This window comes from Ammodytes marinus (assembly GCF_949987685.1).
Source record: "Ammodytes marinus genome assembly, chromosome: 16".
Taxonomy (NCBI): domain Eukaryota; kingdom Metazoa; phylum Chordata; class Actinopteri; order Uranoscopiformes; family Ammodytidae; genus Ammodytes; species Ammodytes marinus.
The window spans coordinates 7,529,074-7,540,982 of record NC_137220.1 but is presented as its reverse complement, the minus strand read 5'-3'; the positions used below and the strand labels follow the sequence as shown (position 1 = coordinate 7,540,982).

Genomic DNA, 11,909 nt, shown 5'->3' with positions numbered 1-11,909 from the left:
ATCAGTTATGCAAATTCACCACTTCTGGATGAGCACAGGAAAGAATAGGAGTCTGATCCCTCATTTAGCAGATACTTTAAAGTAAGGTTAGGTGCATTTATTCAAGTACTGTACCTGAATACCATTGTGATATGGTATGTCTACCTCAATACATTTAGCTCCACCTTTACGCATTACAACAATGTAGTGGTAAACACAATCTTTTTTTTCTGCAAAAGTATACTTTGCTTTGGAATAATTAAGTGTATTTTAATTTCATACTCATAACAAATAGCTATTTAATTATGATTGAATGAGGGATATCTCTAAACAAATAAGTACAGGACCATATATCATGTGGTGCCAACATTTCCATACTTGACTGTTTTTGTTATTACAATTCCAATGCTCCAAAAGCATTTAGTTTCAAAACACAACATCCAATAACAGTCCCACCCCTCTGTAGGACAAACACAAACAATGGGTAACGGAAAGAGGTGATACTCACTAAAGTCACAAAACTATTTTCAACTTGTCTGCAGAACCAAAACCTGTATTCGCTTTCACTCTAGCTCCTGTGTGTGTGTGTGTGTGTGTGTGTGTGTGTGTGTGTGTGTGTGTGTGTGTGTGTGTGTGTGTGTGTGTGTGTGTGTGTGTGTGTGTGTGTGTGTGTGTGTGTGTGTGTGTGTGTGTGTGTGTGTGTGTGTGTGTGTGTGTGTGTGTGTGTGTGTGTGTGTGTGTGTGTGTGCTCATATCTTTGTTCCTGCTGGTCCAGCCCTGATCTTCCTTGATGCTGATTATGTAACTATAGTTTTGTATCATATCTACTGATCATCTGAGATCAGTCTCATCATATTCAAATCAGTACCTTTCCATCTCCTTGTGTGAATTCCCATTACTGGATCAAACTGCACCAAAAAAAACATATAGTTGTGTCTGTCTTGATTTTCTTTTTGTCAGTGATCCTAAAACACTATACTGTAGAAAGGTGCACTTTTGGGTGCAGGTAATTTTGGGTGTGTCAGAGAAGTGAACATTTTCGAAGATATATTCTCATAACTTCATAAACAAACTTTACTCATGGATCCCTGGAACACTGTTTGAAGTTTGAAAGCTATACCTTAAAAGCTACTGTTTTACTGTTGCAACAGGGCCCACAGTTTTGTTTACAGACACATTCTAGTCTTACGTTTACTACCAGTTGCCACAAAATACATTTGTTTTGATTTATGATGATATAATTATTCAATACTTAGAATAACATATAGAGAAAATATGTTTTGTAAAATAACTGCAGGCTCTGCAAATGTAAATAAATCGCTCTTTCTCAGAAACTGCATAGTGCACCTTTAATGTCACATATGGCATGCAGTAAACAAGCAACCTGCAGGCCCGGCTCCATTGCCAGTCAATACTAGGACAACACTGCTGCACACACCCACATGGTTTCCATTGTGGTATCAAGGAAAGAACGAGGCCGACCATTACAATGCAAATCAAAACAGCTGAGCCATTATGTCATGGATGGCCCACACATAGACCTATATTGAGCTGAGCTGCTGTGGCCAAGATACAACTTTTTCCGTTGGCCAATAAAGCTTTTATTTTGAAATAAACAAGCGTTTTTATTCTTATTATTATTTTAAGCGAGTTTTATGTAGTTTCTGCTGTTGATGTAGTTTCTTCTGAATAATTGTAGAAAAATCACGTCAGGGCTAGCCTCTGTTTAACTAGCCTCTGAAACTGTTATTCAGACTTCCTTTTATCTGTCCTTACTAAGATAAATATTGCAAAGTAAAAATGCACTTACATGATGTAGCACTTTGTAGTTTGTTTTATTTGAAGCTAATGTAGGTCTGCTCAGAATTTGGTTAACCCTGATTTGTATGAGATTCAAAGAAACGATGCATTTATGGGAAATGGTAGAACCACAGCAGGGTCTGACAAGTGGAAACGAATGATTAATTGATTGTTGTCAGAACTTGTCTTTAAACATGTGAGCAGTTCTCCCACAGTACATACTGTAGCTTTTATTATCAGTGCCTGGATGTGCTCAACACCATGGTGAGTGATTCATACTGAAGGCTGTAGAACAGGGGACCAAATACTGTACATGAAAATACATTACTTCATCATTTGGAGCTTGAAGTTAGCACTGTCTTTGTACATCTGTCTTTATACATAATACCTGCTGTTCTGGGTTTGTACCTTCAGGTTCAATGCACATTGGAAGTCACTTTGGATAAAGGCGCCAGCTAAATGAAATGTAACGTAATAAAGCACTATGGAATATAAAGAAGTTCCTCTCCACATAGTGATGGTGAAGATGTAGGAAAAATTAAACGTAGGAGCCTTTGATAGTGACCCTTTCCCACTCTCAAAAACCCTCAGAACTCTCATCCTTTTCTGAAGCCCATAACATTCAGGCCTTCTGTTTTATTAACCAACATATAAAACAGTCAGGCCTAAAAAAAAATGGCTTATAGGCCTAAATCAAATGGTTCCAGTAGTTAGGCTAGTTAAATTGCTGGCAGTGGAAATAAATCGTGTGTGTGTGTGTGTGTGTGTGTGTGTGTGTGTGTGTGTGTGTGTGTGTGTGTGTGTGTGTGTGTGTGTGTGTGTGTGTGTGTGTGTGTGTGTGTGTGTGTGTGTGTGTGTGTGTGTGTGTGTGTGTGTGTCACTGAGCTGCTGTGACGTCAGCAGCGGTGGGTTGGGCGCGTGCTGCTATCCCTCGGCCAGTGTTGGTTCGTCAGACAAACGGGACAGTCTCACAGCTTCACCTGCAGCGCATTGGAAACACCGGGCGGTCTCTCGGGATTACTCTGCCTCAAATCTTGAATATTTATCACAAATTGGTCGTGCTGCAACTATGTCGACTTGTTTAGGAGGATTGAAGTGCTGATTGGTGAGATACATTAAGATTTATACTAAAGTGCAATTTGTCGAAGTGTTGACTGGAGCGCGGTTACGCTCGCGACACTAGTTATTTTGATTTCGCCGCGAAGCACGCCGTCAATACAGGGAGAATACACTTTTAACTAACTTTAAACTACAGCAATAATGTTTAATTTGCTATTTTTGTACTCTGTTGAATCAACTTGTCTTTTTATTAGCTTTTTCTGTGTTACTGCTCGTCTGTTTGAGCAGCGGTAGCATTAATCCGCTGGATACCGGAACACCGGAGGCTCTCTGTGCTCCCTGTCTTTCCAGTTCTGTTCAGGATAAGGCTAGAAACAGAGAACACTATACCGCAGCTCACAATATACTGACCATGGTTGACTGTTTGCTGCAGTCAGTCGGGACAAAAGCATTCACAATAAAAGTGTGTTAAATGGTTTAACCCGTTGTTTTTACACATGAGCTTTCAAGTCACATTTAATAGAAGTTGTACTAATGTCCCCTTTTTACCATGGTTGATCTGAATATGTAACACAACGTGCATAAGTCTGGAAAATGCTTGTTTTTTCAAGGTTTGAAACATGATAGAAATCTGAACACATTAGCCTACTGAAAAAATATAATATTTTGATTATGCATATATTTTCTTCAATTGCTTACACGACAGTTTCTCTAAAATACTTGGTATGAATACCAAGCAGGACATGTCTCTTTACTTTAGATTTTAGTCTTAAGTCTTTTTTATATTGCATCCGTGAAATCTGTTCTGTTCCCATTGAGCATTGAGCTGTTCTAGTCTAATTACTGCCAGCCCAGTGCGCTTGATAGAATGGCTGACTCATCAAGTCTCCTCTCTTCCTCTCTCAGATCGTCAGTGACTGTGTCCCCCGGTAACCCTCCTCCAGCAGCCTTTGAAGCTAGGCCAGGAGTGATCCCTGCTCTACAGCTAAAGGCACAAGGGACCTCTGTTTTCAAACGATCTACACACCAGGAGACAGTGGGAGTTATAAAGACAGCCCTGCCAAAGAGAACCAATCAAATCTTCGGGTTAATCCACCTTCCAGAACCTTTTTTAAACATGGGGAACCATTTGACAGAAATGGCCCCCAACCCTTCGTTCCTGCCCGGCTTCCAGTCTTTACATGTGGTGGTGATCGGTCTGGACTGTGCAGGGAAAACCTCGCTCCTGTACAGGCTGAAGTTAAAGGAGTTTGTGGAGACGATTCCCACCAAAGGCTTTAACATGGAGCGCATCAAAGTGGCCACAGGGAGCTCTAAGGCTCACAGTAGCACCCTGCAGGTGTGGGACGTAGGGGGACAGGAGAAGCTCCGGCCCCTCTGGAAGTCTTACACGCGGCGGACAGACGGCCTGGTGTTTGTGGTGGACGCAGCAGAGCCAGAGCGCATGGAGGAGGCTAAGGTGGAGCTGCATCGCATCAGCAGGTCACCAGAGAACCAAGGGGTGCCTGTACTGGTGCTAGCTAACAAACAAGACCTGGATGGAGCCATGTCCGCTTTAGAGGTAACTACTATTGCTCAACACTGTTGTCTTGTGGGTTATGGTGTGACTGTGTACTGCTGTCCCATCATGGCCAGGTCTCTCTTGCAAAAGAGATTTTTATCTCGTCAAACAAACCTGGTTAAATAGAATATATATGTGTTTCTTAAGAGAGCTGCAATGATTTCTTCGTTAGATTTTGCATCAAGTTCTGAAGTGAAATGATAGAATATTGAGCCCTGTCATTTGAATATTTCATTACCTAGTTAGATTGCTTTACATCCCTCTACATACGCTGTACATCCATAAGTATAGATCTACATACACGTATACCTCCACATACATATTGATTACTTTCTAGTAATGAGTGACCTTTACGATGTCCCTAAAACCAGACTGAAAGTCTTTGACCTACAAATGTTGGTTGGTCGATTCATGAAACTCTTTTCACCTTAAATGACTCCAGCACATGTGTGTGTGATAAAAGGTTTTCCATCGCCTATGATACTGACAACGTTTTGTTGTTGTTGTTGCATCTCTTTGCCTGTCAATAGTTATTAGAAACTAAGTACCTCCACTGGAAGGTTTGATCCTGTTTAGTTTATTAGAGAAGGGAATATAGGCTAATGTTAGCTTAAAAAGTTCAATGTTAAACCTCATATTAAACTGCTTTTCTTTTGATTCCACTGAAGGCAGTTCAAATAATTTGAAATAAGAATGTTCCTGTTGAAATGACATATTACCTGTAAATGAGAGTGTTGGTGTCATTATGTTAACAGTGGTTCTTATCAGAGAGAGACTTGGCCTGTAGTGACTGGTGTCTTTAAAGGTGATGAGATGAGCTAGCATTAAGACTGACGTTGTGTGTTGTCCCTCAGGTGGAGAAGCTGCTGGCTGTCCATGAGTTGAGTTCGTCCACACAGCACCACACCCAGGGCTGCTCTGCTCTGGACGGACAGGGTCTACAGCCCGGCCTGGAGAAACTCTACCACATGATCCTCAAGAGGAGGAAGATGACCAGACACAGCAAGAAGACCAGATGAGGAGGACCACTGCAGAAGAGACTTGGTCCAATACTACTGGTCTGAGGAGCTTCTTCTCAGCAGACATGACTAGGACACTTTGGGAACTTTGAATAGGTCAAACCAGAAGGAGACGTGGTAGGATGTCTTCTACCAAGTCCAAAACTGCAAAGTCTAAGCCAAAGACCCTGACCTGCGTACTATGGGATTGTTTGTGTTCCTGAGCGCTCCACCTCTCCTTCTTGCATTTTAAGGAGAACGTCGAGAGACATACGAAGGACATACAGAGGGAAACCTGTGCAATAATATTATGACTCGCACTCACTGACACACTCACTCCACTATTGAAGGATGTTTTGTACAAACTGTTCTAGTGCCAACAGAATGCTGCCAGCCTGCCCTATAGCACAGTTCCTTTCACTACGTTTCAATGTCACACTTTACTCTTTTACATCTTCCATGTTGCATGATGTTCACACACATATGAAGACGAGTCTTTTGTTGATCAAAAGAAAATCATTCTGATGACTATGACTTAGAAACCTCCCAGTATTCAGTTAGGTATGCCATTGGGACACACAGAGGCTGCTGAGTCCAGCCATGCAACCCTACATTGTTTTTTTCACTCTCCACCAAAGACGTTTGCTTGTTTCAGTTTGGTGTATTTCAGGTGTGCTGAAGGGTCGGTTTGTAAATTTCAAAATATTTGTTTATACATTGTCATTTTGTTTTTGTAAATTGTCAACTTGTGAATAAATTATTGAGAAACTTTGACATTACTTTTCTGGAAAGTCTTATTTTAAATTATTTCAGTCATTTCACATTTATCCAAGTCTGCTCAGAATTTGGTTAACCATGCCAAACCACGATGCATTTATGGGAAATGGTAGAACCACAACAGGGTCTGACAAGTGGAAACGAATGATTAATTGATTGTTGTCAGAACTTGTCTTTAAACACGTGAGCAGTTCTCCCACAGTACATACTGTAGCTTGTATTATCAGTGCCTGGGTGTGATTCATACTGAAGGCTGTAGAGCAGGGGACCAAATAAAATACTATACATGAAAATACATTACCTTCATCATTGGGAGCTTGAAGTTAGCACTGTCTTTGTGAATGTTGGCTTCTTGTGGTAAATGTACGGCTGGATTATAGGATGTAGCATGGTGTCTCTTTAATTAATCAGATGTGCAGATTAGCTGCTTAGATTTCCAAACAGCTGACTACTGTTACTTTTAGAAGGCCCGTGTTACAACATATTTTCTTATTGTCAGCAATTCTAATGAAAAGATTGAGATATAAACAAGCGATTTATTAGTTCATCTCTCAGTACTCTCACATTCGGCTCAATATCCCATCGGTTCCCTCTCAGCACCATCTGTAAAAAAATAAAACGTCAGGATTACATTCAACATCATAAATTAATTTCTTCAACTTCAACAACATAGTTTGAATCCAAAAATGTGTAGAACTCATAGTCCACTTCGAGAGTTGTCGACTACGTTCAACCAGTGAACTAGTTGAACATTCCAGAACATCTATTGAGGGACTCAAAAATGAAGATTTTTAACCACTTGAAGCTCTCTAAATCTCTGGAAAAACAGCTGGTAAGTCAATATAGAGTGTCTCAAAAAGCCTTAGTACTCCTAGTTTTTGTATAACTATAACTTGTAGAAATTGTAGTGTAATTAAGGGGGGCTACAAGGACTATGAATCCAACTTTGGTGTGCTATTACAATCTTATTGCATGCAAATGTGGATTTACTCACAATAAACTGAGTGAAGAGTGTGTTTATGTGCAGACAGTGCATACTGTCCACGTGTACAGTATGTTATTTTGGGCTTAACATCTGTACTGACCCTTGTGGTCTGATGGAAGGTGGAGCCTTGCTTCTACATGGGGAGTTTAAATGGAGCTTGACGCAGTACTGCCACTGTCAAACAGATGAACATAGTCAGTGGATCTGTTGCAATGATAGGAAAAAATATGTTCCCTTAAAGGAATAGTTCAACATTTTAATGAATGGAAAGAAACCAGCAGTCAACAGATCCCTGGGAACTTCAACGAGAATAGTATGAAACATTTCTCACAAAAAATATGACCCAAACTGTAATAAACCATAGTCCAAAGTGTAATTTGAGCTCCTGATGGCAGGTTACCAACATGTGGCCCCCTAGAAAATAGCCGATTTTGCTCTCCAAAAGGATCTGCAGTGTGATTGTGATCAGTGTTGTATCAGGGCTGTAATGTTATCATGGAGAGTGGAGCCAGGGGAGATCAGTGGCACAGGAATGTTGAAGCCCAGCCCCCACCCACAGGACCTGCCCAGGCTGTTCTCTGATACCCAACTTGTAGAACATGTCTTTAATAGAAACCCTTTATATACTATCTATGGTAGAAACCAATGGGCTTAGGAGCTGAAGTCCAAAAGTATTGAGAGTTGGACTAAGGGGCTGTGGTATATCCAATCAGAAGTAGTTTGTAGGATGTGCTGTTCAACCAAATATTTTATAGTTGTTCCTACATTGGCTACACCGGAAGGTATACAAAGACATGAGAATTGTAGCGAAATACATTTACTCAACTTCTGTGTAAAAGCTTGAATATTTCCTTGTTATGTTTCAAAGTGTCATGCTACTTCTACATCTTACATGTACATTGTACTTTATACTAAACTGCATATTTGTCTAAAAGCTTTAGTTACTGTTACTTTTCAGATTTCAATTTCCATACCCCTCTAGACTATCTCCAAATGTGAGGATTTTGAGGTTGAATTTTTTGGATAAAGTGAAGGATGACGAATGTTCTTTTATGGGAAAATTCTATCCTCCTATTTCCCAAGCTAAATAAACTCTATAACCCCTCTTGGATTAGCTGGAATTCAAGTGTTGACTTAAGCTTCTAGTTTGATTCTAGGTTTGTCTCACGGAGCGACAGACCAGTTTTCAAAGCATTTATTATACAGGTATAACAGGTCTATTGGTATGTCTAGTGTAAGCTGCTGATACCTCCACCAATGCTCCATACACAGTATACTTCTAGAGCGGTAGATAGTGAAGGTTAGACAGTTGCCCAACCCCCCACCAGTCTGCTCTGCCTTTTGTCTTCTCGCCTTATCCCCCAAATCCTTTTTATACCCAGAGCCATATGTTATAGGTTTTCTTTCTGCTTTCGCTGTCTCACAGGAGTTTCTACTTTATCTGATTGTTGAATAGGACATGTTACTTATGTGATCTCTGTTTTCTTTTATCCAAATCTCAAATGAATACTATTTATTTTGCATGAATTCACACAACAACAAGTCAAGTCAACTTTATTGTCAATGTCTACAATATGTGCCAGACATACAGAGGAATCCAAAATACAAAATTTCTTTCCAACACACGGTGCAATAAGTAAAAGGATTTAAAAAAGAGATAAGTAATATAAACAATAAATAATTCTAGATTGTGCAAAAGTAAGGCAAAACCAAAAGTATAAAAAAGTAAAAAATTGAAAATATGCAAAATGAAGAACATTATTTACAATGTGTGCAATATACAGTAAACTAAGAAATTGGAAATGAACACTATCTGGGCATGGCATTTAAAATGTAATTCTTCATGTTCAACATTTCCTACTTGTCAATTCTTGTAGATGCTTAGAACCGTTTGATTAAAAGTTTGTAAGACAATACTCACACCTGCCAGTTCTACCTGGAAGATGAGCATGAATTTAAAAAGTGTTATTCCAACACCTGTTAGAAGTTAATTAAAAGTTAAAAGCAATTAATCCTTTATTTATAACTCATTTCAAAACATTGTCATCATGTGCAGGGCGGAAACATGCACGTTTCCAAATGTTTTCATCATTTATCGGTAAACCACAAACAATACTGAAATGCTGAACGACAATACGCACATTTTTATGTTATAATGGATATAGGTGTAGCAGAGATCTGTCTCTTATTTCTAGAGATGGGTAAATAAGCACAATGTAAATATTTAATTTTTTTATAGGTTCACCCTAGGGCTATTTGCCACAGAGACGTTACGTGGCCTGGAGCTGTCTAGTGAGTCTTTAAAATCACTGGTCTGTCTGACCCTCCCCCCGACCCGGCCACCAATCCAATTATCCAGATTGGAGGCTCCCTCCTGCTGCCATCAATAGCTAAAGTAAGTAGCAGGATTAGTGAGTCAGCAGAATGGACAGTCATTCACTCCGGCGGGATTGAATTTTTCTTTTCATCTGCAGTTTGACCTTGCACTACTTTTGTTTTTATTTGTGTTGCTCTCTTCAATTGTGGAGCCTAGGACTGGAGAATATCATATCTGACGACTGCTGCTGTATTTGTTAATGTGCATATGACAAATAAAGCATCTTGAATCTTGGAAATGACAGTCTTGTCAGTCATTTTTTAACTTCAAGCCATTTGTATGTTGAGCTGTTTTCACCTCCACTCGTCAGCTTCCTGTCTGCGTCCTTCACACTGCAGTAATAAAGCAGTTTGTCTCACCTCCGTCCTAACATCTTAACAGGCTCTGCTCCTGTCTACCTCTTTGATTATCTGTCTCTGTCTCTTGCTTTCTATGTCCCACTAAAAGTATGTGTTGTTGTTGTTGTTGTTTTGGAGAGTGGGCAATTTTAAAAGGTTGAGTCAGTGATTCTGGACTCCGCTTGTTTTCAAATTCACTTTTTGTCAATATCAGTGATCAGTGATTGCTACCTGTCTGCACTGCCTGTGTGCGCTGGAAAAAAGCCTAGGCTCTGTAAACTGGTATTTAAACAAATTAAGGCCCACCGTAGGTAGCAACATTTTACAGAGCCTAGGCCGTGCAGTAGCTCTCAGCTGCTAGTCCTCAGCCTGATTAGCCGTGCTGCTCTAAAGGAGGAGGTCTCTGTGGCCTCACTCTCTCTCTCTTCTCCTCAGACGTGGCAGTTCCTGCTTGCTGCTCTGGTGTTTCATCTGTTTCTTCCTGATAGTTTAGTTTTGCGTGGTTTGCTAGTCTTAGTAGTAGTCGTTGGGGTTTATAAGTTTAGGAGGAGGAAGTTTTGGATCCGACGGTCCAATGTGTGGCTGGTCCATGCTTCCTCCATGTCTTTTTTTGTTTGGTTTATCCAGTTCTCCAGGCTTGAGTAGTTTTGGGTTCTTTTTAGGTTAATGGGAATTTAATTTCAAAATGAGCAGGACACAGTTCTATCGAGTTCTCCTTCCATACTGACCATCTGTTTCCAATTATTCTGAAGTTCCTCTTTCTCAAGTTACTGTGGTAAAGATGTGAGCAGGCCTCACCACACATGGGATCACGACCAAACCAATCCCATGGCTTTGTGCCTGACTTCTCCTCTCTGCCACTGCTAAAGCTCCTGAATGAAACATTTAGATACATACAGTTGCCCTTCCTAATAAATATTGTTAAGAGTTGCAACAATAACTGCAATCAGTCACATTTCCTGCATTGCCACTATGATCTTGAGTAAGGGAAATGCCAAGTCATTATATTTGTGAACTCTTTTTCCATAAATAGAGGGATTAGTTAACTTTCTGCTTCCGGTTTCTCCCTCCTCCCAGCAGCACAGTAATTGTAGAAGGCTCTGTGGTTTATGATGGGTATCTACATGTCTGTCAGCCTGGTCAGCTAAAGGGAGGCTCCGGCTTTATGCACCATTTCAGTTGAGCCATGCCTTCCGAAATAGAACTGAGTCCATCCAAAACCATATATTACCATAATCGGTGGAGTTCAACCATCTGAAGAAAAATCTCCGTCCTCCACTGAGGCAGGTCACCAGCGGTTTCGGTTATGGGCTTTGTGCCTCTCTTTTAACAGCGGCCATTTTTCCATTTCTTCTAGCACTGGTTGCATTTGCTGCACAATTACTGTGATCAACAGAAACTGATTATTTTTATATGAACCACATTGTAAATCCACCTATATGTGTCGGAAGGCAAACAAAAGATGCTTCTGGACAAAACCTGGGAGAACAAGCGGGGGGTGGGAAAACTTTGTGAAATACATTGTTGAAGAGAATGAATGGATGGAAAACTTTTATGTCTCAAGCCTTCCCCGTAGTTTTTCTTGGAGCGAAAAATAAGTTTTTCTTAAGGAACATCTGCAGCATCAGGCTCTTCTAAATATAGATTAACAGGCAAAAGAAATACACTAATGGGACATTAGATTCCTCAGTATCGCAAAGCCTTCATGGATGGCTTTGGTAATGGTGGCAATGTCGTCAGTTAATTTATTGAACCTCTCTGTGTTGCGCCTCTTCGTCTACTCCAGGGCCCTTTTCGGGGTTAAATCTCCTGACCTTTATGCCTCCTTTACTTAACCTTTGTGGAAAACGTCATCGGGTCAAGGAGAGATGAAACGGTGCTTCTTTTCAAAAATAGGAAGAGACAGCACTGTTTAAAATAAATTCGACTCCACTATTACTAACCAACGTCATTGCGCGACGGAGAGTATTGCTCACGTAAGTCTCTCGCGTGAAACTACACTATTTTCCATAAATGGACTACAACAAGCGCTCTT

The 11,909-nt window shown here is 40.4% G+C and overlaps 1 protein-coding gene across 1 annotated transcript; it reads left to right on the top strand.

Moving 5' to 3' along the window:
- Positions 1-2,735: 2,735 nt before the first annotated feature.
- Positions 2,736-6,212, top strand: LOC307262692 (ADP-ribosylation factor-like protein 4D). The gene is made up of 3 exons (XM_080043649.1): positions 2,736-2,884; positions 3,745-4,399; positions 5,254-6,212. The coding sequence occupies exons 2-3, from the start codon at positions 3,956-3,958 to the stop codon at positions 5,416-5,418; spliced, it is 609 nt and encodes a 202-aa protein (XP_079899775.1). The 5' UTR covers positions 2,736-2,884; positions 3,745-3,955; the 3' UTR covers positions 5,419-6,212.
- Positions 6,213-11,909: the final 5,697 nt, after the last annotated feature.